Consider the following 27,269-nt stretch of genomic DNA (forward strand, 5'->3'; position numbering starts at 1 on the left):
AAGAAACCACAGAGGCACTGATCTGCCTCATGAGCAGTCACAAAAAACAGGACTTGATTGCATGTAATCCTGGAAGAAGGACACTAAAGAGCAGGACATTTTCAGATGTCGCAGAACCAGTGTATCACTTTGAAGCAGCCAACGCCTTTTGACCTGTAGACACTGACAGGCAAATCTGGTCTGAAGCGTGATACCTCAATAAAGAAGAAATAATATTAAGAACATTGACAGGTGAGTGACGTTTGCAAACCTCAGTCTTACAAACTAGTCATGAGATGCTGCAGCAGTAGAAGTAAAAAAAATAACTTCATTAGTTGTAACTGCAGTTACACATTCACAATTTGATACTAGGATCTAGCATAACTCAACCTATAATTATAGTATGTGGATATTTTAGTTTTTCCAGTTTTATAGCGGTCTGTTATTGATCCTAAAATGAAGAGTTTGGCCTAAGTGATGTTGGCTGATCTGATCTAAATATCTACTTTGTCACTCAAAGACTACTTTTGCAAGGGTTATTTACTGACTTACAAAACTATTCTGGGTGTTTGTTTGTTCTGACTGTAATTTCAACCTTGGACCGTCACAAATTAGGCCTTATAATATGTTGAGGATGAAAAATACATGTTTCAAAGATTCGAATAGACATTGTTGATACATGTCATGTTTTCACTACCATTGCTTTGTTTCATTATAGTGGGGTAGTACAGCAGTCTACAACTACTAGCATTAGGAGGTGTCTATCTTCCAAGAGAAGACTTACCTTATAACAAAATGATGAGAGTCAATTATTCCCCCATACTTCGTGCCTTTGAGATTTCCTGAGTTTCCAACGACAGCGCATGTCCTGCACTGGGTTTCCTCCCGGGGATCTTCAAGCTCCTCAGAGGGTATCTCAGCAAAAAGTTTATCCAAAGCTTCCTGGACCTGGCCTTCATTACTGGATCCTTGTAATTTCTTTGACGAGAGTAAAGCATATAGAAGTATTAGCAAATTTCAGAGGGAACAAGTTAGGATTTAAAATAGATAAAAGACACAAAAAGGCTAAAATGAAAGGAGAAGCAGACTCTATAGCAGGTGTTAACAAGTGGTAGGGATTTGAAAAGTGTTTGTTCTAGCTCAGTGGTCTCCAACCTTTTCTTTATTGAGAGGTACTTAAGTTCAATGAAACGCATTGAGAGCTACTAATATTATTAGTGTTGTATAATCTCAATTTCTTTATAAGTATATTAATTCAACCAACCAAAGGCTTTCTAATTTAATATGCTGGGCTGCACACAGGTGAGCTACTCAAAGGTAGCCAGAGAGCTACAGTAACTCATGAGATACTGGATAACCTCATAAGTGCTGCGCCTAGTCCAACGGCCGACGGCACCACTACCTCGGGAGTGCTGCCGTCGGCCGTTGGACGTTCGAACCTCACCTGCGCAATGGAACGTTCAGCACTGGAGCTGGACGTTCCATAGCTGCTAAGGTGTTAAAGACCCCAGTCTAGCTTCTTGCACTGTCTAGAAAATCCTGATATCCCTTGCAAAAGCAGACAATGAGACGTGAGAGACTGAAGTCCGTTGATGAGTGTGCAAGAGTTTGAATTAAGTTTTTGTACTAGAAAAGTTTAATTCTATCCATGTTTAATCATTCTTGATGGCATTCATGAAAATGAAGATAGTATAACACAGTATTGTATCTGTGACAACGTACGCAATGTTGGAAGAGACTAAAATTTGAGTGGCAGTAAAGGTAGTATCTTAACTGGGGAAATTACTATATTTTGAAAGTTTTGGTTAGGACCAGTTCTGGGGCAGTGCGACCGACGCAGCCGCACCTATCGCTGACCTCTGAATTGGCACTGTTTTAGAAATAACTATGGTTTCAAAAGCACATGCTGCAGAGTTCCTCGTGTGTGGGACAGTTTTCAGGCAACAATAAAAATGTCAAGATAACACTGGCGATTCATGTTCCTGCTGGACAGAGATGAATTTTGCCTAGTGACAGTTATGAATCATCATAAAGTAGCGCAGAGGGGTAATATGCCTGCTGAACATGTACATGTAGTTCACAGAAATGCATTTATATAGATAGCTCAACAGGTTACTACTTTTGTCCCAGATATCCTTTAGTTACTTGCATTTCATTAGTTACAATTCAAATATACCACAGTGACCCATGAACTTGCAGAGCGGCATGCGAACTGCAAGGAATACTGTTGGAACCTTCTGTTTTTCCCCAATCTTTCATCATTCTAATATCGTTAAAAAGGGTTAGGGGCTAATTTAGTTCTTGGCAGACAGGTTACTCCTTCACAACAGTGACAGATATCCCATCCGCCAAAATCTAAATTCCGCAGGATATAATGGGATTTTTTTTGGCTTTCGGGATGTCCAGCACCATTGTGATGCAGTAACTGTCCGCCAAGATCTAAATCAGGCCCCTTGTTTGGTTAGAAATACATTCTTGTTAGTAAAGGCAATACCAACCACTGTGGGAAGTTTTAAATCTTGCGCTTCTCCTATCCCAAACACTCTTAAAATGTAGTGCCTTCTAGTATAGATGGCGTGATTCCCTACACCTTGTAATCCTCATTGTCTTATGTAGCATTTTTTATAGACTGATTGATATACACATGTCTTATTGTCTCTGGTTAATGTGTGTGAAGTAATGTGCTATGACTTCCTACACTGGTAAGGGTAATGCTGTAAAACAATTGAAATGCATGTGAGAGAGGGCTATGGAGAGATAAAGGTTAATATTGGAGGGTGGTAGTTAGGGTATCCGTGAAGTGAGAGGTCCCTAAAAATATTGTTGCACAGGACACCACCAGCGCTAAAGCCGGCCTTGATATGCAGTATTAAGACATGGTGATCCCTAATATATACAGCCACACAGCTTGCTTGTTTTTTCCGGGCACTTAATTTGTTGATAGATTTACATCTCTTTAATTGGATGGCTTGAGCATCACCTTTATTTTTTTTGTTTTTTAAATAAAGATGTTTGAAATTTGGCTAGCCTTATACCCAATCTTCAATTCACAAAGAAGAGGGTCCCGGGTAATTCGAACCTGACCCTGAAATAATTTCAGGTGCGGCCACAGTGCAGGAGCTGGATGCAAATGTTGCTGTTAATGAGACCAAGGGCAAGAGGGAAGCAGGCCCGGGGACAGAACTACCTGTGCAGTCAAACAATCCGGTTGTACCATCTGAAACAAACCATTCATTACAGCCACCTCGAATATCGCCTTCTAGAGGCCCAACTTTCAAAACAAACTTCTCATCACAGCCACCTCGAATATTTCCTCTCAAGGGATAAACTAAAGACGCCACAGTTGCACCAGTTGAAAACGGATCAAGGACTGTGTGTTTAGACTCCATAAAGGAGCTTTACAAATAACTCCATCTCTGCAACACACACTCAAAGAGTGAGGAGAATATTTTCAGAATGGGAGCTAGCCACAATAGATCTTGTCCCATACCCCAGCTTGAAAACTCAGTCTCTGTAATGGCTGCACCAGATAGTACACCTGGAGCGCAAACCACGGACACCCACGAAGGGACTTGCACACTTCTCTGCCCAGACTATATTTCCAAAGGTCCATTTAATAGCCTGAATCTGAGCAACAATCTGAAACTCACTCGACTGATTCCCTCACTCAGGGGACAGGGAGTCGCAAATACGGACATCGTCTTGATCGAGCTCCTTAACTCTGGCCCTGGACTTCGCAATGAACCTCTAAAGCAGAGGTCTTCAAACTTCTTTGCTCTGAGCCCCCCTCCCTCCCCCAAAACAAAATGTTTTGAGGTCAGGCCCCCCTACAAAGTCCTCATCCTGGGGTCATCGCCATCTGCCTGGGACGACTCCTGGGGGCCCCCTGCCCTGGGCACCACTCCCAAGCCAACGGACCACGCACGTAACCTGGGCTTCATCCTGGACTCCTCCCTCTCGATGACCAGACAAGTCAACGCCGTCTCATCATCGTGCTTCAACACCCTGCACATGCTCCGAAAGATCTTCCGATGGATCCCCACCGAAACCAGGAAGAAGGTCACTCAGGCACTCGTCACCAGACGACTGGACTACGGAAACACCCTCTACGCCGGAACCACAGCCAAACTTCAGAAAAGACTCCAACGCATCCAGAACGCCTCCGCACGACTCGTCCTGGACATTCCCCGACACAGCCACATCTCAGGCCACCTGAGAGACCTGCACTGGCTCCCCGTCAGCAAGAGGATCACGTTCAGACTCCTCACCCACGCACACAAGGCTCTCCATGACCTGGGCCCCAAGTACCTCTACAACCGCCTGACCTTCTACACGCCCACCAGCCAGCTATGGTCGACCAGCCTCGCCTCGCCGCCGTTCCACGCATCCGCAGAGCCACCGCCGGAGGAAGATCCTTCTCCTACCTGGCAGCCAAGACTTGGAACTCCCTCCCCATCCACCTTCGGCTAACCCAGGACCACCTCTCCTTCAGGAAGCAACTCAAAACCTGGCTTTTCGAGCAGTAACGGACCCCTCTCCCCCAGTGCCTTGAGACCCTTCCGGGTGAGTAGCGCACTATACAAATATCATGACTGATTGATTGATTTTAAATAATGACTTAAATATTCAGTGCTTTCTTCCACAGGCTGGGACCTCAACACACTATAAACAGGGCCACTAGAATTATGCGGCAGGAGAAGGCAAAATTATGCAGCAGGGTTACCTAAATTCTGCAGCAAGCAAAGGTGAATTATGTTGCATCATGCATATTTTGTGATAGCATTACTGCATTGTTTAGCAATTTTTACACTTAACACTGTCCTGGCTTTTATTGGCCTCATAAGTACCACATTAACACTCACATATAACAATAAGCAACAGAAAGGAGACTAGTCAACCATTAGAAAGGGTCTTCCACTGTGAGGTAACATGTGTGGCTGCATTTTTAGTAAATTTTGAACCGTTTGAGCTAGAAACAAGTTTTTTTTCAAATCTGCAAATTAGCAGCAGATGATGGATTATGTGGCAAACGTGGGAAATCCATAACTATTTGCAAAAAGCCCAAAACGCATAATTCCAGTGGCCTGACTATAAATACAACGTCACTATTTCCCTGCAGCAACTATGGTTAAATTATGTGTTGCTCAGCTTTAACACGCTCAGACATCTGCAGTGATGGTAGTCGCTAACTGAGATTTCATAACCTAAAAGAGTGCATTTATCACCAGTTAGTTTAACTGCATTTATTATCCAATTATTCTGTTATTGCATTATTTTATACACCCTTGCATGACTGTGAAAACACAAAACACTTAGGCTTTTTATTAGCAACCTCTTTGACCCTGCCAGCACACCAGGGGCGCTACTAGACCCGAACTTCCAGGGAGGGGTGGGCTAACACTCCCATCCAAGGCTGGCCCTAGGACTGGTCGCACATGGTGCAACAGTCTTTTTTGGCGCCTCCCCCCTCATTTCCTCCTTCTCTATGAATTCCCTAGCACCTTTCAGACAAACATTTAATTTTTTTTATTGCGCTACTCAATTTACTCACACTCACTTCTGTGATCTGCATGGTACATGTTCTTTGTAGCAGGCACATTAACTTTCTGCACTTTGTGGGGGGCAGGCGTGCCCATTTGAGTACACAATGAGCGAAGCAACAGTGTGAGAGTAGGGTAAGAGGAGTGACTGCAGGGGGAGTGAGGTGGCCATATGATTTTGGGTGCGGATGTAAGTGAAGAGTGAGACGGAATAATGCATCGTTAGTGATTGGCTTTTTTGAGTGAGACTGCAGACTGAGTCGAGAGGGGGACAGGTGAGTGAAGGGTCACATGAGTGCAGGATGAGTACTGTGCTTGTGTGACTGCATGGTGAGGTACAGGGTGAACAGCACAAGTGAATTGTGAGTGCAGGGTGATAGCTGTGATTGCAGGGTGAGCGTGAAAGTGAAGGGCGAGAATGAGGAGTGGGTTGTGTAAATGCAGGGTGCGTTCCCAGACACTTGAAGTACCTCAGCATGCTATTGACGGCAGCGTAGGGTTTCAGATATAAGTTAAACTATTGCTATTATGGCATTAATAAGGGATAGAGGGTGGAGGAAATAAATAATGTGCCGATCCTGCAACAAACTACCAGTCTTATGAATAGGGTTGCCAGATCATTATTTTGATGCCCCGGACAGTACACATATAAACAGTCACCTAAAGCCGTATTTTCAGCACTTTATTGTGCGTACTTCAAATAGAAAATATAAATAGAAAGCCCTTTTAATTGTGTTCTAGGGATGCCTGAATGATTCATGACTGATAATTAAAAGGAACAAAGACAGAAAAGTCACATTACAAATGAATACACAATTTTTTATTTCTAACCTTATTTAGTGTCAAGATGAGGTCTTTGCAGGCTCTTTAACCCCTTCACTGCTAGGCCTTTTCCCTTCCTGTGCTAATCCTTTTTTTGGCTATTTGGGGTAGTGTGCGCTTAGGCCCCTGTAACTTTTTGACCACATAAGGTTTCCACGCCAATTTTGCTTTCTTTTCTTCCAACATCATGGGGATTCTAAAGGTACCCAGAGTTTGTGGATTCCCTTGGAGGGGTCCCGGAAATTAGCCAAAATACAGTAAAATGTTTGTTTTTTTCAGACAAATTGGAAAACCTGGCTACAAATGAAAGCCTCTGGGGTTTTCCCTGTAAATGTTATCAAAAAAGGGTTTGTGGGACTGAAATCACCATTTTCCCAGCTTTTAGGGAATGACAGTCTTTTGTCAAAGAACCAACATTTTTTACACAGTGTTGGCATTTGTCTGGGACATAGCCTATTTTTGCTATTTTTAGTGCTTTCAACCTCCTTCCAGTTAATGGTAAAAATGAGTATAAAAGCAATAATGGATCCTGGAAAGCTATACGTTTTAAAAAAGTAGACAAAATTCTGAATTCATAAAGGGGTCATTTGTGTAGATCCATCAAGGTTTCTTTATAGACACAAACAGGTAAATATTGGAAAAATTGAAAATTAGTTGAAAGAAACAGCCTTTTGTGTCAACATTTTCACCTGTAACTTCTTGTAATTATGACAAAGCAATATGCCGTTACATCCGCTGGACCTTCCTAGTTGTGGGGATATATAGGACTTGTAGGTTCACCAAGAAGCAGACGAACCCAGAGTCAAAAACTGAGTAGCAGTTTGAAATGGCTGTTTATTATGTACCGGGTATATAGCAATTATTGTGCGAAAATGTATACATGGAAAAATTGGTATGAAAGACACCTATGTATTTCTGAAATGGGTACAAATTATAGAGTTTAGAAACAGTACATATTTGCACATTTTCAAAATTGGGAATACTCTTATTAGCATGAGAATTATTGGTCATTTTTCAAAATGACTTCTTTTTTACACAATGTCTTTCATTTGGAAGGCAGAAATGCATCAAAACTCAACAGGTAATAACAGTTGCTTTACAAATCTGAATTACCCTAAGTCTCCTGATAAAAATGGTACCTCACTTGTGTGGGTAGGCATAATGCCCACAACCGGAAAGGGCTCAAAACCCAACGTGGACACACCACATTTTCACAATGACAATTTACCCTTTTTTTGCGAAGTGTGTAACTGTCATTTTTTTAACCCTAGCTCTGCCGGCACCTAGGGAAACCTAGCAAACTCATACATTTTTTAAAACTAGACCCCCAGGGGAATCCAGGATGGGGTGATTTGACTGCCTGCCACCATGTTCTGTTACCCAGAATCCCTTGCAAACCTAAAACAATGTCAAGAAAGCCACATTTTCCCCACATTTCTGTGGTGAAAAGATTTGGAATCTCCGTGGATCTACAAATTTCTACCCACCCTGCGTTCCCCACTCTTACGAGAAAAACGGTACCTCAGTTGTGTGGGTAGGCCTAGTGCTCGCGACAGGAAACGATGCAAAAATGCAACGTGGTCACATCTCAATCTCGCAGTGAAAAATTACCCTTTTTTGGCAAAGTGCATAGCTGTAGTTTTTGGACGCTAGCTCTGCCGGCACCTAGGGAAACCTAGCAAACCTATACATTTTCTAAAACTAGACACTCAGGGGAATCCAGGATGGGGTAACTTGACTGCCTCCCACCAGGTTCTGTTACCCAGACTCCCTTGCAAACCTAAAATAATTGTCCAAAAAACAAATTTTCTCCACATTTCTGTGGTGGAAAGTTCTAGAATCTGCGTGCATCCACAAATTTCCTTCCACCCTGCGTTTCCCAAAGTCTTCCGAGAAAAATGGTATCCCACTTGTGTGGGTCGGCCTAGTGCCTACGACAGGAAACGGCGCAAAACGCAACGTGGTCACACCTCAATTTCGCAGTGAAAAATGACCCTTTTTTGGCAAAGTGCCTAGCTGTAGTTTTTTAACCCTAGCTCTGCCAGCACCTAGGGAAACCTAGCAAACCTATACATTTTGTAAAACTAGACACCCAGTGGAATCCAGGATGGGGTGAGTCGACTGCCTCCCACCAAGTTCTGTTACCCATAAACCCTTGCAAACCTAAACAATTGACAAAAAAACACATTTTACCCACATTTCTGCGGTGAAAAGTTCTATAATCTGCGTGGATCCACAAATTTCCACCCAGTCCGCGTTCCCCAAAGTCTTCTGAGAAAAATGGTACCTCACTTGTGTGGGTCGGCCTAGTGACTGCAACAGAAAACGGCGCAAAACGCAACGTGGTCGCACCTCAATTTTGCAGTGAAAAATGACCCTTTTTCTGCAAAGTGCCTAGCTGTAGATTTTTAACCCTAGCTATGCCGGCACCTAGGGAAACCTACCAAACCCACACATTTCAGGAAAGTAGACACCTGGGGGCTTCCAAGGAGGTATGGCTTGCGTGGATCCCCCAAAGTTTGCTTACCCAGAATCCCTTGCAAACCTCAATTTTAGCTGAAAAAAACTTTTTTTTTTCACACATTTTTGTGTGAAAAAGTGTGGCATCACCGGGCTCACATAAATTTCCTACCACCCAGCGTTCCCCCAGGTCTACCGATAAAAATGGTGCCTCACTTGTGTGTCAAGTGGGTTTTGTCCCCCCCGGGGGGCAGATTGAGGGCTACTGCCCCCATCTTCCCTCCAGGGGGGGCAGAAAGGCTGTAATTGTTGTGGGTGGGGGCATTGTCATGCCTTTTTGGGCAGCCTGCACCCTAATAAAAATGTGCCAAAAAAATGCCCCCATTTGCCCCCCAGGGGGGCAGAAAGCCTACTAGATGCCAGGGATTTTTTGAAGCAAATTTTAATTAGGGTGGGATTTGCCCACAGGGGTGTGGAATTTTTGAAAAAAACTACTTGTCCAAAGGACAAAGTGCTACAGAAATCTTCTTGTCCTGTAATAAAATCCACTTGTCCCCTTTACTACCTAAATCATTTAGCTGATGCTTTTACTAATTGGTTACACCATCCTAAGTAAAATAGCCCTTTGCTTCTGCCCATCAGTAGTAAGCAACCACGCAAATTCCTTAACCGCAACCTATAAAATTCTATATTCCTCTCACCATAAAGGCTAAACGCATCCCCTTTTCTCTCAATTACAGTCTATAACCCTTCCACTGACTCATCAAAGGCTCCATCCCATCACCCTTTGCTTCTATTCCTTCACACTATAAGCTTCATGTTACCCATTTATCTCAATACGGACAGAATAGTGTTATCCCTCCTCTCTCTTATTACAGGATACAGGTTCCTTCCCGTATTCATCCACTACACAGAATACAGGTTTAATGGGTGGCCCATTTATCTCCAACTCACTACATGTTCTATGCCCCTAGGGGTGAGTAATGCTGTGGCTCGTGAGCATGTAGCAGCAAAGACACTGGTGGCAGACTTACTAACCAGGAGAAAAGAGACAGATGGTGGTTGTAGTGAGTTCACAGAGTGGAAATATGTGGGACCTGAGTTGGAGATGCGAGGGCTACAGTGATGAAGTAGTGTACAAGAATGCAAGGAAGTGTGCAAAGAGGATGCTGGAAAGAGTGGTGGTCAGGTTTTTAGAACAGGAGTTGAGGCGCTAAGCAGAGAGTGAGCGGCAGAAAGAAAGGTGAAGAGAAGGGACTATAGCCACTAGCAACTAAAAGATACTAGACAAACGCGAAGCATCTGTAGGATTATGGGTTCACTTTTCTTAGCAAGTAGGCAGGGGTTGGTTTATTCCGGACAGGAAGAGAAATTTGGTTAAACCCCAATATTTTGGTTTATAGAAGCATCTTTCACCCCTGACGTCAGTAGGCCAACACCCTGGGAGGTTGAGGAAATCAGAACAAACAGGAAACACAACAAAAAGGGGGCTTCAGAAATATAAAACCCTATAACCTATATATATTCAAGGCAAATAACCTCAAAATCAAGACACAGTCAAAACTCGTAGTGTAACAGACATGCTCTGATCTTGATTATTCTGGGGGAAAGTACCAAAAATGCAAACAGAAATTGGAAAAGCGAAATACACTGTCTATCTAGTGTACATTCACTGTAAATTGCAGACCCTAGCACACGACTATAATATAATACAATGCACACTTTTACCACTTTTTGCAGCTTTAGTTATAGTTGATTAATCAGCATGCACTATTTTGAAATCAATTCATGTGTCCTGGGGTGGCTCATGATAAACTTGTTGCTAGCTGAATAGTCCCACTTAAGCGCAGAAGCTGCTGGCTTCCAGCATGGCTCAGTAATTGATTTAAAATGTTTATTCCCTTTCCAATGGAATAACTGTTTAACCATAGTACTCATCCTCAGGGGAGGTACTGCTGCTATTCTCTGAGACTGCAGAGCTTGTAACTGCCACTTCATCTTCAGGCCCAGAAGCCTGAAACGTAAGATAACGAAAATAACCTGTCCCCACAATCCAGGGAATCAACAGGTACCTTAAGCCCACCTGTGGCTTACAGTTTTTTTTTTAAGGGTGAAGAAAAAAAAAACTTTATTGTTTCAGCAGAATAAACAATACGTTCCCTCCCCAAAATTGGCATCAAGGTATAGAAAATACATGTGTACGCAGTTCACCCCCCCAGCACGGCTCCAACAGTTGCAGATAGGACAGGAAACGCAAGAATCAGATCCACGGGATACAGTGCAAGTACAGAAACTGACATAAGGAACATGTGCGTAGTCATCAGGGTAGTACCCCAGCCCCTACTCTCCCTCCCCATCCCCCGCCACCCCTTCCTCAGGTCCCGAGTCCTCGGACGAGAACAATGCAGCACTAGTAGCATCAGAGTCGCTGTCAGTCGACCCCACCGCACACATCATACGCCATGCAAGCAAGTCCTCCTGTAGCCGCTCATCCCTACGCGTATGCTGCATGTGCGTTTCTTCAGCCAATGTCCATTCCCCCACATCCCGAAGCCATAATGTCATATCTGGCGCCCTTTGTCCCATCCAGGTTATAGCCACCCGCCGTCTAGCCAGCACTAAGAGCAGCTGCAGCATTTTATATGACAGATTCCTCTTCTTAGGTTTGAGGACCAGGGCTAACAAGCAATGGATCGGGGACAGGTCAAGACGCAGTCCCGTGACCCTCCGGATGTAGGCTACCACTACCCTCCAGAAGTCCCCGACTAGTGGGCACTCCCAAGCTAGATGGAGAAATCCGGCTCCTACTGAACCACACCGAGGACAGGCATCCGATTTATCCGCCGCAATGCGGCGCAGAGCAACTGGGGTTACGTAAGTGCGGTGCATGAAATTAAAATGGATTAATTTGAAACGTGCGTTACACGATACCTTCTTGGTGAGCGTCCCATCCGCCTCTGCTGTCCCGGATCCAAGGCAACCCCTAGATCTGCCTCCCACGCCACCCAGGACGGAGACACCGGAGGCGCCGAGTCGCTTCTCATCGCTGTATAGAAAAGCGTTATCAATCGCCGTCCCGTGCCGCACGATAGCAAGATATTCAAAGTATGGGACACCTGGGGCGCCTCAGGGAACTGTGGCCACGTCGCTCTCGCCATGTCCCGCAGGCCTCCATAGTGAAGGTATTGCCCCCCCGTAAGACTGAAGGCCTCAACAGCTCTCTCCAGGGTCACAAAGGACTCGTCCGGATATAAGTCTGCCAATGTGTCGCAGCCGCCCTCACGCCATTCCCGAAACGACATGTGCTCTTCCATTAGAGCGACCGGTGCCAATATCCATATCGGCAGCTCCCTATGAAAAGGGGCCCGTCTCAGCACTCTTTCCACCACTCGCTGCCAGATCCCCGCAGCATGCCGAACAATATACGGCAGGTTGCCATCCGCACCTCTGCCACGCATCAGAGCCAATTGCAACGCCCTCTCATCTGCGCTACCAGCCAGGAGTTGCAATTCCCAATTTTCCGCGCCCGCGAACCAGCGCGCAGCCGGTATAAGTTGGGCCGCGTAATAGTAGAGATCAAAGCGTGGGGCCTCCAAGCCCCCCTCCTCCCAGCGCCTGACCATCGTGCGCAGCGCAACTCTGCTGCGTCTGCCTGCCCAGAGCAGGGAGGTAAGCATCATGTTAAGCTTGTTGAAAATTCGAGGAGGAAGAGGACAGAGGGTATTCTGTAGGATATACAATATTCTAGGCAGCATCACCATCTTTGAGACGGCCAATCGTCCCATGAGGGAGAGAGGAAGCGTATTCCAAAAGGACACAGATTGTTGTAGGGAACTGAGCACACGGTCGGCGTTGCGGGCCAGCAATTGTTCATCAGAGACAGCCACCTGAATACCCAAATAGCGGAAGGCCTCCATCTACCACTGCAGCCCCAGGGGCGGGAAACCCACACGAGGGTCTTCACCGCATCCCGCAAGGGGAAAGATCAGGGATTTCTCAGGATTAAGACGCAGCCCAGAAGCTGCACCAAAGCGTTCCAAGTGGCGTAACAGGATCGGCAGCGACTCCCGCGGGGAGGTCAGGTAGAACAACGCATCGTCCGCATAAAGCGAAACCAGGTGTACCACATCCCCCACTCGTATTCCCCAGGGTGCCATCTCCGCGCGTAGTGTCACTGCAAGGGGCTCAATCGCCAGAGCGAACAGGAGCGGTGACAGGGGGCACCCCTGGCGGGTGCCCCTGCCCAACCTCCACTCCTCCGAGCGGGCCGCTCCGAGCCTAACCCTGGCCGTAGGCGCACTGTAAAGGATCCGAATCCAAGTGCAGAAAAGGGGCCCCATCCCCGCTAACCGAAGCACCTCCAATAGGTACCCCCAGCTAACTGTATCGAAAGCTTTAGCCAGGTCTATCGAGACCAGGACCTGAGGATCCTCCCTATCGCGCACCTCATGTAGAACGTGGTTCAGACGCCGGAGATTCATGGCGGTGTTGCGGCCCGGAATGAACCTGCACTGATCATAATGAACCAAGTGTGTCATATGCGGAGCCAGCCGGGTGGCCAAGATCTTAGTAAGAATTTTGGCGTCGGTATTGATTAAAGTGATCGGCCGGTAGGCCGCAGGATCACAGTCATCCCCACCCGGTTTCAGGAGCATGCAGACCTCACCCTGCTGCATGGTGGGCGGGAGCGCAGCTCGCACCATCGCTTCATGGTAAACCTGCAAGAGATGGGGCGCGAGAGTATCAACAAACGCCTGGTAAAACTCTGGGGGAAAACCGTCTCCACCCGGCGACTTAGCCTTCGGCAGGGCGGCCACCGCCACCTTGACCTCATGAAGCGTCACTGGAGTATCCATGTCCTCAGCATCCTCTTTAGAGAGGGTCTGAAGGGGCAAATCCCGGAGGTATGGCTGATAGGACGCCTCTGTCACCAGGGGGTCAGCAGTATAGACCTTCTGCAGATGTGTGTGGAGCACCGCAAGAAGGTCCCGTTCCGAGTGTACTAGGACCCCAGCGGGATTTCTCAACGCAACAATCCGCGCAGGGGCCGATTCTCTTCGGAGAATCCAGGCCAGCAATCGGCCCGACTTATCCCCCTCACGGTGAAGGCGTTGGCGATATCGACCAAGAGTGAATCTATCCAGCCGGTTTAGGATATCATGGACGCCTTCTCGGGCTGTCCGCTCAGAGTCCATGTTCGACCCATCCGGGTCCGATAAGGACTGGTAGTGGCTGAGGCGCTCCTCAGCACTCGCGAGGTCACGGAGCAGCTGTTTGCGAACTCCATATGTCAGACCCATACAAGCGCCCCGCACGACTGCCTTAAGGGCATCCCATTTGGTCGCAAAAGGGATATCACCCACTTCCCAGTTCAGGTCCAGATAATTACGCAGGGACGTCTCCACATGTTCCCGTCCCACCGGATCCTGCAGAAGATCCCCTGGCATCCGCCAGGTCCTTGGGCGGGAGGAGCGGTCCACCCACTGTACCGTGCACGTCACGGGCGAGTGGTCGGATAAGAACCGGGCCTGATGTGTGACCGATAAAACAAGGGATGCGCCAATGTTGGCCGCAAGGACCCTGTCGAGCCCGCTATGTGTGTTATGTGTGGGGGTATAGCAAGTGTAAAGCTTCAGTCCCGGATTGCCGAGTCGCCAGACATCCACAGCACCCAGATTCTCCATTACCTCCCGGAGTCGTGCCGTCATCCGAGGTTTTGTACCCGCCCGGGGGGGATGCCTGTCCAGCAGTGGATCCAGTACACAATTAAAATCTCCAAACCAGAGGAGGGGGGCATCCAGGTCCGTCGCTATAAGCTCCTGCAGGCCGGTAAAGAAACTCGGGTCATCTATGTTAGGTGCATATGAGTTCACCAGCAGGAAGTCCCTCCCATCCAGTTTCACACGTATAAGAACATATCTGCCCTCAACATCAGCCTCAACATACTGGACTGCTAGGGGTACCCCCGGAGCCACCCAGATCAGGACCCCCCTAGCATAGGTAGAGAAGGAGGAATGGAACACCTGACCCCTCCATTTCCTTGCCAATTTAAGAGCACCCTCCTCATTCAAATGCGTTTCCTGCAGGCACGCCACTGATACTCCATGCCGACGAAGGAAGAATAGCACCCTATGCCGCTTGGAGCAAGTACCCAGGCCACGCACGTTCCAAGTTAAAAATTTGAATCCCATAAGCGTTGGTCATGCCCATCCGGGCACCCAGGTCTAACTTCTGCAAACAGCCTCCTAGGGGCACGAACAGTAGTACACACTATGCCAAAAACAAATACCCCCCACAACTCCCCCATCCCCACAACACCCGCAACCACCCAACCCCAGAATCAGTCCCCCCCACCCATAAGGAGGAATGACTCAACAGGAAAACACACCAACCCGGTCATCCCACGCCAGTGCCTTCCAAAAACAAAAGGACCCAACACCCCATCAAAACCAGTCTCCCCCCCCCCACCCGCGAGCAAGAGGACAGCAACAACCAAGAACGCTACCCTGCCCTTCCCCTGCCAGTGCCAGGACGTGCACAGCCACCCCATACACCCCACACTCACACACAACCAACCAAAACCACCCACCCTTTCCCCCAACTCCCCGAGGACCCAATGTTCCAGGACAGTCTCTGGGAATGTTCATGAAAGTCAATACCAATGCTGGGCGACGGTATGCCATAAACTCTTGGACCTCTCACCACATCGCCTCGGCCAACATGATGTCCATCCACTGTTCAGCCCACCAACCAGGGTTCCCAGTGCCAGGCAGGGACAGCACTGGGCAGGCAAAAACCAGGAGGGGCGACCCACCCAACCTCCCAGGGCAACAACATTTTAACAAGACAGTACCTCATATCAGAGTTCACTCAGGCCATGGTTCGGAGAGGGCGGTTTCCGGTATCACCGGGGGAGCAGAGTGTACCTCCAGCAAGGTTTCCTGCAAGGTATCCGGGACCAGGATCTCACCAGGTGCAGTGGCCTCAGGTGACTCCGGAGCGGCCCCCGCCGTCGATGGTCTCACGTGGAGCGCCCCATCCTCGCCCACGGTAATCCGGGACTCGGGTGATCCCCGGGATCCAGACCTGCGTCTCCCTCTGCCTCGCCGGCGCCTCGGGGGCCGGGTCCCCCAGGTCTCGCGGGGGCCACCCCGCTCACCAGGAGGTAGGTCGTCTCCCCGTATCTCGAGCCACTCCCACACTTCCGCCGGGGACTCAAAGAAGTGAGCGCGCCCTTGGGAGAGCACCTCGAGTTTGGCCGGGTAAAGGAGCATGTATTGTAGCTTCATGTCCCGAAGTTTCTGCTTGACTCCCAGGTAGGACTTCCGTTGCTCCTGCACCTGCGGAGTATAGTCGGGGTAGATGGAAACACGACTATTTTCAATGGTGATGGACTCCATTTCTCTCGCGGCCCGTAGAATACAATCCCGATCCTTATAATTTAGAATCTTTGCAATGATGGCTCTAGGTGATTCGCCTGGGCGTGGAGGGGGAACCAGGGCCCTGTGTGCCCTCTCAATAACAAAGACACTGGACAGTCCGGTCGGGCATAGCTGGGTACGGATCCACGTCTCCGAGAAGCGTTCAGCGTTTCCCGCCTCAAGGCGCTCCGGCACGCCTAGGACCCTGATGTTGCTCCGGCGGGCCCTGCCTTCCGCATCTTCCGCTCTCCTCTCCAGAGCACGGGTAGTGGACGTCAGGTGCGCGACCGATTTCTGCAGGGAGGCCACTTCAGTTTGCAATTGTGTGATGTTGCCTTCCGCGTCTGAGACCTTGTCCGCCACCTTACGGAGGTCCGTCCGGAGGAGATTTACATCGATCGACACAGTCTCGATCTGCCTCTCCAAGGCAGAGTGGGAGCCCTGGATTGCCTTCAGGATCTCCGCCCGGGAGGGTTCATGCGGTCCATCGCCCCCATCGTCCGGTCCCGTCTACCGCGTGATCCTCTGCGATGGCAGTCTTGGGGTGGTATACTGCACGATGGTGTTGGGTTGGGAGGATTTCGCAGTCTTATCCTTGCGGTTTGTCATCCTGGCGGGCAGACCGGGAGCCCCCACGAGGCGCCTCAGCTAGGACTCGCCCGGTCCCACCGGGTAGGCACAGATCCCAGCAGCAGAGCGAAGGCGGGAGGACCGGTGGAGAGGACAATTCAGCAGGGCGTACCAGGCAAATCCGGCCCAAGCGACGACCCCCACCATTAGCCAAGGGAGAGCGCGGCAACCAGTGGGCAAGATGCACTCACCGAGCTGGGCGGGAGGACCTCCAATAATCAGGGTAAAAGCAGCTTACTGCCAGCCAGCGCACCTCGGGCGAGCCGCCTCCAGTTCCAGGGGTAACAATGCGATTTTCGAGCCCCTCGGGGCAGCACAGTCCGAGTTCCGCTGCCACACAGGGGGGGGGGGCGCTCCGGCAGTCGGGGAAAATAGCATGTAGTTTATGGGGGGGCCCCAAATCGCCCGCGTCCCCCAGGAGTCGACACTGCAGGACGCCACTAGTTACAGCGCCAGTGCAAGTTCCACGCGGAATGGTCTCCGCAGCATCCCGCAGCAGGGACGGAGGCCGCAATCCCCACAGCTACAGGGAAACCACAGGGGACAGGCTGCCCGGCTCCCAGTGCAGAGGCGGGCCTTGATGTAAGTAGGTCCGGCGGGCCAGCGTCCAGCACTCGGCGATTACACCGCCTCAGTCCCCAAGAAGTCGCGCAGAGTCCCAGGCACCAGCGGAAACACCCACCCCGAGCTGCACTCCGCAGCCGGGAGCTCTGGTGTAGGATCGGGTCGGTGGGGGGAGGGGCCAGCACCTCAACCCCCTGCACAGGTCAGCGGGAGTCACCGGACCCCAGCTCAGCTCTCCACTGGCCTCTCAGGACGTCCACCACAGGTCACCGACCATCAGGAGGTCCGCCGTGCACTCGAGCGCCTCCCCAGCCGGGAGACTTCCTCAGCAAGCGGGCCGCACGCACCGCTACTCCCTCGTGCAGGCCCAGTCCGCGGTCTCGCGTACAGACAGGCGGCGCTCACCGAGCGCCGCGGTGTTCTCCGGCGGCTTCAACGGGGCATCAGAGGCTCTCCTGGCGACGTGGTGGTCCCAGACGGGACGAGAAAGGATCCGGACCGTCAGCACCCCTATGGGGGGTCCAGCAAGGATCTATTTGGCAGGATACAAAGGGTCCTCGGACGGAGCTGGTGAAGCTCACGTCCTGTCGGCCATGCTGCTTGGCCACGCCCCTCCTGTGGCTTACAGTTAATTTTTCGTGAGCCTCCCCCCCCCCCACACACACACATATTAAGTATCCCCCATTGTAACCCATTGGCTCTGGGGTTTGGAGCCTCCTTCATTCTCCTCTAGGACTAGGAGCCTTTCCCTGGGCCCGTGTGCCCGCCCTCGCCTCGTGTCCCATCTCACTCATAGCTTTTTTCAGGCTCTGATCTCAGCCCTTTGATGCTCTTGTTCTATTATCAAACACACCACGAAGCCTAGCACTTTAATCACTGAAACCCCAAGAGGTGGAAGTAATGTCTGCTGCTGGCTCCCTCTTAAGACAACCTAGGACACCCCGCCCTCCCAGGCCTGGCTCCAAAACACATTAGCACCGAAGAAAGCTCACTGCAGGCTGCCTGTCCCTCACACCAGTAAACATGGTACCGGTGGTTAAACTCACTCAATGGAAGTCAGCCTGGCCACACTTAGCGTGCACTCACTGCAGGCTGCCTGTCCTGCACACCGGCAGGCAGACGAGAGAGGGCTCAACTCACACTAGAGCAAGCCCATTAGCACGTTCCCTCAGGGCGCAGCTTACTCCATTGGAAACCATCTACGCCACTTCAGGGCGGACTTCTCATGCTGTCTGCCCCTCACACCTATAAGCTGTACTCAATTCCCCCTTGTCGACGCCATGTAGGCCACACTCCAGAGCCCAGTGTAGCCTGTCTCTATGAAAAGAGCCTAGGAGGTGTGTTTGTTCTTACTCAGTAGCCACCGGTCACAGGGGCACTTCTGACGCAGAGGGTATTCTCCATGTGGATACTGTCTGCAGTCACTGCGAGGCACTCCCACCCCAGGTTATACTGACAGAGCTAATGCCTGCCAATGCCACCCTGGCCACGTGCTTGCACCCTGGGGAGGAGTGTCTGTCCCTCGACTTCCGCCTCCGGCTCTTAACCCGCTCCACCCCGGCGCCTGACGCTGGCATATTCGTTTGAGCGTTTCCGGTTGGCCTGGGCTAGATGTGGGTCTGCTCTCGTGGGAGTCCATGTGCGGTGGTGAGGAATGGTATCTCGGACTATCCGGCCCATGGTGGAGGGTCCTGGGGCCGCGGTGGTGGTGCGGTGAGGCGTGAGTCTGTATTCTCGTAGAAAAGTATACAGGGCCCTCTCGACTGATGTTTCCTCTGCTTGGGCAATCCGTATTACTTTATTTAGGGTCCTCATGAATCGTTCCACTTCACCGTTGGCCTGCGGCCATCTGGGGGTGACTTTCCGGTGGTGGATTCCCCACTCGTGGAGGTAGTCCGCAAATTCCTGGCTCTGGAATAGGGGCCCGTTGTCCGTCTTCATTTGTTCGAAGATTCCGTGGGTGGCAATTATTTTCTCTAGCTTGGTGATCACTTCCTTGGCGGTCAGCGAAGATACAATTTCAACCTCAGGGTATCTCGTGAGGTCGTCAATAACAACTAGCATGTGGCGACCGTCTGGAAGGTGGCCAAAGTCAACACTCACTCGCTCCCAGGGTTCTGTCGGTTAATCTTCGGTGATGACTGGTGCCGGGGTATCCGCTGGGCCTGCTGCCTGGCACCAGTGGCACGCTCTCACCCACTGCTCAACTTTCTCGTCCATTCCGGGGAACCATACCTTCGCTCGGAGCCTGCTCTTCGTTTTCACGATGCCCTGATGGCCCCGATGGGCGAGTTCTAAAGCCTGTTGGGATAGGCTTGCTGGCATGACGATCCTGGGTCCCCTGAGGAGACACCCCAGGGAGTCTACAGACAGTTCATCCTTCACTCGGAGGATAGCCTCGAGGGTTTCTCGTGCCTCCGGAGTTCGTCGACTCAGAGAGCTGGCAAGTGACTTCCAGTCATTACTTCTGGTTGCTTCGATGACCAGTTGGAGGGGCTCGTCGCTGCGGGTCGCGGCCACGATTTGATCGAGGCTAATGGGCAATGGCCTAGACCATTCCAGAATGTTCCTGACGTACTCTTCCATGTCTTCGGTGTCTTCTCTTTCTTGGGTGGTGGCTGCCCTAGGATGCCGGGACAAGTAGTCCGCCGGGTTGTTCACTCCGGGCTTGAACTCTAGCCTGTAGTCATACTCCTGGAGCTGCAGGATCCATTTTTCGATCCTCGGGGGAGGTTTGGATACTGAGCCTCTGAACAGGGGAAGCAGGGGTTTATGGTCTGTGAATACGGTAAAAGGATGACCGTATACATACACATGGAAGTGTCGGCACGCCCAATGAATCGCGATGGCCTCTCTCTCAATTTGCGAGTACCTCTGTTCAGTCTCTGTGAGGGAGCGGCTCGCGTAGGCTATTGGCACCCAGTCTTCCCCATTCGGACTCTGGGTCAGTACAGCCCGAGCCCGTGAGGGCTGGCGTCTACGGCAATGCTCGTTGACTTCGTTGGGTCGAAGTAGGACAGAGTGGTGTCCGCGGACAGGGCGACTTTGGTGTTCTGGAACGCCAGCTCTTGTTCCTCTCCCCAGTGCCAAGGAGTGGTGGTCTTCGTGAGTTCCCTTAGCGGTCTGGTGATGTTGGAGAGATCGGGGATGAACCTCCCACAGAAATTTACCATCCCCAGGAAGCTTCGTACCTCTGACACGTTGGTGGCGGCCGGTGCGGCCTGCACATCCTTCACTTTCTCGGGGTCTGGTGCTACGCCTCTGTCAGAGAAGGTGTAACCAAAGAAGCTGATTGTGTTTCTCAGGAACTGGCATTTCTCACGATGGAGGGTGAGCCCTGAGTCTCGGATTCTCTGTAATACACTCCTGAGTCTTCGGTGGTGCTCCTCGATGGTGTCAGCGTAGATCAGGAGGTCGTCGCTGACGTTGAGAACCCCGGTTATTCCGCTCAGCACTTCTCGGATTGTGTTTTGAAACACTTCTGCCGCACTCGAAATCCCAAAATTGAGTCGTCGGTATCGTCTCAGCCCAACATGAGTGGAGAACGTCGTGATATATCTGGAGTCGGGGTGTAGGGGCAGTTGGTGATAGCCCGATCTCAAGTCGACTTTAGAAAACCATTTCGCCCCGTTTAGTTCTCCTAGTACATCATCTATTGTGGGCGTTAGATGTCTTTCTGTCCTTGTGGTGAATGTCTGACTGGAAACATCCTACCAGTGGAATGGGGTATTTTTAGCCATAAGCGAAAACCCGGATTTTCGCGGGTTGCAGGCAAGGTTTGTCCCGCAGTTGTGCGTAGACATTGGCAGCCATGAGTTCGATTGATGCACCAGTATCGATGGTCGCTCGCACTTCTTGATTCAGAATGTTTATTCTGCATTTCGGTAGCCGTCGGTTCTTTTTGTGTGGATGGCTGATCGCGAGCACATAGTGGACCGGGTAGTTCGAGTTGTCCTCGTCCATGTACTCTTCTTCTGGCCTTTCTTGCACTGTGTGGGCCGTCTCCGATTTGAGTTTGGACGACCTGCACACCGAGGCAAAATGGTTCATGCGTCCGCATGATCCGCATTTTCTCCCACGGGCCGGGCAGTCTTGTGCCCTATGAGGTACGCCACCGCAATATCCACAGTCTTTCGGGCGGTCTTGAGGCCTACCTTTCCCTGTGTGGCGTTGTTTGGGCCGCACTGCGTTGACGTGTTCAGCCACGTGCACTTGTTCTGTTTTCGCGGGCCTCCATGTGGGACGCTCTCGCTAGTGAAAGTTCCTTTGAGCGCCCCAGCTTGAGGATATCCACCAGTGGCTTGCCGTCCTCTTGGAGGATTTTCACCCTTAATTCTGACGAGTAGCATCCCTGAATGATCTGTCCCCGGATCTCCTCTTGCTCATCTCTGAATCCGCACGTGCTCGCCAGTTCTTTGAGGCGGCCATGGAAGGCGTCGAGTGATTCCTCCGCTTCCTGTCGTGCTTGTCGAAAGATGAACCGCTCAGAGTCCTTGCTTTGCATCGGCTCAAAGTGGGCATTGAGCGCGTTGAGGAGAGTGACGTAAGTGTGAGGGGTGGCTTCCGTCAGAGTCTTGTAGATACGATGGATATCCTTCCCACCGAGGTGTAGAGTAGCGCCCTGCGCCTCTCCCTGGCTGTGCCGGCGCCCTCGAAGTAGAAGTGCAGCCTCTCGACCCAGTCCTTCCACCGCGGGGCAAGGGCCACCGGTGCACCATCAACCGAGAAGGGCTCGATGGGCGGAATGGACGTCATAGTGGGTGTAGGCAAGGCGATGAATCACACTCCGGCAGGGTGCAGGATGCCGGGCCGTCGGGCAAGGACGAAGTATGGTGTGCGGCACCACGTGAGTTCTTCAGACCCTCGTCGCCATTGTCGAGTCCTAAGCTAGCAGCGCTGCGCAGGTGGCTGGGCGCGCAATCAAGGACTCAGGCAGCTTCACTATTCTCAAAGTAAGTGGGGGCTGTTTGTGGACCTGACTGCATTAAAAAACAATGTGATGCGGTGCCTCCCTGAACCGCTTGACAGAGGCCCCCGAGGGGCGGTGTGATGGCGCGGACTCGGAGGGGACGCTTGGCTCCTGCCCCCTCCCCAAGTCTTGTTGCCCTGGTGTGGCCTAAGATCGCCCCCGACATATATATATATACACGTTCACAGCGTTGTCTTTGATCCAAACTCCTTGAAAAACAACTACCACGGACTCCAAGTGCATTAAGCAGTGTTTTATTTTTCAAAAAAGCAAAAGCTCACTCGACGCGTTTCGAGACCCTGTACATATACATACATACATACATATACGTATGTACTTATATACATATACATATAAGTACGTACATATATATACGTATATACATATAAGTACGTACATATATATACATATATACACACATATATACATATACATACAGATGTATGTACAAACATATACATATACGTACGCATACATATACGTACATATATACATACATATATGTACGTACATATACACATATATGTACGTACACATACATACATGTACGTACATATATACACATATATGTACGTACATATATACATATATATGTACGTACATATATACATATATATATATGTACGTACATATATACATATACGTACATATATACATATATATGTACGTACATATATACATATATAAATATGTATATATATGTACGTACATATATACATATATATACACATATATATACATATGTATAAGTACATACATACACATGTACATATATGGAATATATTGGTCTTCTTAGGTAAGGAGTACATCACTCTGCTGCTAAAATCTTCCCAACATTTTGCACAATTGTATATTTGTACATAATGAGCACTTTATAAGATGTAAGGGACAGCGATGGGAACCTGCTTCGCCCCCAGCTATGCTAATTTGCATATGGGCTGGTGGGAGGAGCAGGTACTCAAAATTAACTATGCTAAGGAATGGGCAGAAAATGTGGTCCTTTGGACCCAATATACCCATGATTTATTCATCCTATGGAGAGATTCAACGGAGACAGCTCATACATTTGCACAAGACATAAATAACTCTGATCCTTACTTTTACTACTGACATCAGCAACAAGAAAGTCAATTTCTTGGATCTGGTGGTATCTATAAAAAATAATACACTACATACCAAAACGTACAGGAAGCCTACCTCTGGAAATTCTATACTACACACCAGTTGTTTTCACTCCACCAGACTGAAGAATAGCATCCCCTATGCTGAGTGTTTACGTAAGAAACGCAACTACAGCAGTGAGGTGGCACTAGCTGAAGCAACAAACGATCTCTTTAAAAGACTGACAATAAGGGTTATAGTCCAGAAGTTCTAGAAGTAACAGAAATCAAAACTAGAGCGAATAACAGAGAGGAGATGCTTTTTGCGAATAGCACAAACAAGAAGAAAGGGAAACATCATGGCCCAATACATCTCATCATGGGCTACTCTGTATATCATGGGAGACTAGGTAGTATTCTTCATAAAAATTGGAAAATATTAATATCATAGGTCAGGAGATACCATGTGTTCCCCTTATATTATTCAGAAGGGTGAAATCGATGCATGGTGAGTTGATCAAAACTCACCACAAGTCAGGAGTGGCACTAATTGGCTTAAGGGAAACTGAGGATTCCAAAAATGCTCCAAATGTAAGGCATGTAGACACAGCCTTAATGTAAAGACAATACAACACCACTTAGAGCTACACCATTTGAGATCATAGGTACCTTTAATTGCAAAAGTGAATTTGCAGTATATGTACTAGAATGTACATGCAAAAAGAGGCATGTGGGTAGCACCATTCACAAAGCACATGTTTGGATATTGCAACATCTCAGAGCAGTAGCCAATGATAATCAGAGCTACCCAGTAGCCAGGCACATAAATCAGTGTCACCAAGGCAATGTTAAGGATCTGTCTTATTATGTCATTGAAACTGTCCCTAAAAGCCCAAGAGGAGGTAATAGACAACTCCTACTGAGAAGGTTGGAATCAAGATATATACTGAAGTTGAATACACATATTCCTCATGGGCTGAACTCAGATGAGGAGCTATCAGTAACATCTCTAATGATTGTGCTATAATTTCTCAAACTCTCTCTCCCAATAGCTGGGTGTAAGGAAATAGCTGTATCACATGTTGCACACTTGGTTTGTTAAATCTTTTGGTTTAGTATTATTGTGTTGGTTTTGTTTTATTGATTGGTTTGACTGTCAGACCACACCCCAGTTAACCATATGTGACAAGCTAGTTATTTTCATTCCGACAACCGTGGCTACTAACTTTCGTCACCTTATGGCTGTTCATAAATCTATATGGAAAGGGTGCACTGGCCCGCTTGTGCTTGATTCCAATGTAATTTAATTTAATTATTAATTTTATTTTACCTGTGCTCTTTTGGCCACTAACCGAATGTATTTAGACATTGGCAATACCACCTGTTTTGGTAACCAGGTTTTCCATATTTTGTTAAATCCAATATGAACCCCTTTTCAACTGTGGATATATGACTTCATTTTCACAGCCTTTAGGATAACATGCTGAGTTAAACTAAGGGAAAATCCTTTAACTGTTTGATGTTCTATAGCTACTAATAGTAGATCTTCACTTTCTGTTCACTTATGATACACAATTGTGTCATGGAGTTGTCAGTGGTATTAGCAACAACATTATATTTTGTAACGATTGCAGGACGGATGCATACACATTTAGGTGTTTACTTTACAGAATTTTGTAATGGTGTAACAATTACCTATTATGCTTTATGTTTACGATACTCTCCCGGTTAATGTGACAACCAAGAGAGTGATGCAGCATAAAATGAAGTTGCTTAATGGCGCTTGATGTTGTGAGCAAGGCGGCGAATCCGCCGAAACGCGTCATGGCCTCCTTGAAAATAAACAATTGGTGTTTTAAATATACACACACATACACACATATATACACACATACAGATATACACACACACATATACACATATATATATATATATACGTATTACAATCAAGTAGATACTTATATTTCAGAATAGATCTTTAAGTGAGGCAACTGCCTATAATCAAAATTCCACTCAATCAACTGTATGTCCCAAAGGAGAGTGAACCACTTCCCATCTGTATTAGATATGTCGGAATAATTTCAAATGATAAAGGATGTGCCTAATTCATTTTCTATGTAGCAACCTGAAATTGTCTAAATTAAACCAAAAATTAAATTAAATGATAAAATACTCTTGGCTAGTGTGGATTGGGAGCAGGCCTAATACAGAAAAGTATACATTTCCTTATCTATATTAAACCCTTGCGGTTGTATGCAACCCAATTCTAATATGTAGTATGTTTCAAGTTGACGTAGTTCCTTTTCTCGTTTTCACCCTCGTTTTGTCTCTGGGGCATGTGCTAAGAAGCTGTATGTCAGGTCCTTTAGGTCACTTTGATGAATTTTCTCGAAAGTGACGGGCAACTGGATAGGTACGATCCTTGTTCGTAATTGCTCTTAAATGTAGCAACATAACTTTATTGCACCGGAAGAGTGGTACTTCCTACATATTGTTTTCCACATGTGCACTCCAACAAATAATCCGCAAAATAGTTTTTTTTATGTTAACCACTTCCGCGCGGATGACAAAGCCAGCTCGTCATGGGCGTTACCTGCGCTACGCGCATGACGAGCTGGCTTTGTCACGTAACCAGCGATTTTTGAAAATCTAGCGCACAGCGGGAAAACGCGGTAGCGCAGAAGTGGTTAAGTTGCCCGCCCTTCATTTGGATAGTTTTTTTGAAAGGGATCAAGATTTTGGTTCTATTTCTTCCATTTTGGTAGGCTTTGCATTTGGTCCATGTTTTAAAAGCCTTTTTCCAGCATAAGCCATGTGGGTGTTGGTTGTTCTTGCATGAAATCACTGTTCTCTAAATGATTTCTTAGCGATATAGAATTGAAAACTTGTTTTGTGCAATATATCTAATGGGAAATGTATGGAACTCTAAAAATACACATATTAACATTTGTAGTACTATAATGATAAAATGCCTCTGAAGTAAAGACATTGATCATGCTCTAGTAAAAATTTCCTTATCAAAACTCAGTTCATTAGATTAATTTTCCATGTTTTACCTTTTACATAGTAAACACATTTCTGTTTGCCCCCTTCCTCCCCACATGAGTGAAAAGAGCCAGAGAGACTCTGATCATACGGAGATTGACTTGTGGTAGGTAATTCCACCCCATTACTCTTCTCCTGGGTCTCGCCAAGAACATACCACAAATGGATCCCAGCAAAGGACGAAGGCATCAAATTGGTAGTAAACATTCCTCATTTTTTTGAAGTATCTTTAGATTAGCTTGCTCTTGTTCAGCATGAGTCGAGACGGTTCTAGCCCGTGGCGGGACTTCGCCCATCTGTGTGGTCGTAAATTCATGTTGCTGAAGGGGGGGAGGAGTCATAGTCGCTCTTCAGGCCTGTCGGTTGTGATCTAGGTCAGTCACTACTGGTCCCTATAATTTAGTCCAACACGTCCCCACTGTCCCCATCCACACTATTAGGTCGGCTTGGTAGCGCAGGCCTGTCATCTCTTCTCTGCGTAGTGCTCTACCCTCTGCCCCAGCCCAGGTAGTCACCTCTTGGTTCCAAACATTTATTTATGGTCCTGCGGCGGATTTCCATGTCACAGCTATTTGCCAGTGCCAGGGTCAAGTCAATAAACCTATTTACCACCTTGCACTTGGGGGGTCAGGGGAAGAGACCCAGCAGGTAGTTTTCAACAGTTAGGCTGAGTGCACGCCATCATGGTGGTATTAATCTTGGACAGCACTTCAGGCTAGAAAGTGTGCCATTTCTCCCA

The 27,269-nt window shown here is 48.4% G+C and overlaps 1 protein-coding gene across 5 annotated transcripts in view; it reads right to left on the reverse strand.

Annotated features, from left to right (window-relative positions):
- Positions 1-27,269, reverse strand: part of LOC147705869 (CMP-N-acetylneuraminate-beta-galactosamide-alpha-2,3-sialyltransferase 2-like) — a 383,457-nt gene that overhangs the window by 177,062 nt on the left and 179,126 nt on the right. For all 5 annotated transcript variants that reach the window (XM_086932319.1, XM_086932317.1, XM_086932320.1 and 2 more), the window contains one exon: positions 764-957. In XM_086932319.1, the coding sequence (XP_086788445.1) occupies positions 764-957 (194 nt within the window). The remainder of the gene's footprint in view (positions 1-763; positions 958-27,269) is intronic.

This window comes from Lissotriton vulgaris, chromosome 7, assembly GCF_964263255.1.
Source record: "Lissotriton vulgaris chromosome 7, aLisVul1.2, whole genome shotgun sequence".
Classification (NCBI taxonomy): domain Eukaryota; kingdom Metazoa; phylum Chordata; class Amphibia; order Caudata; family Salamandridae; genus Lissotriton; species Lissotriton vulgaris.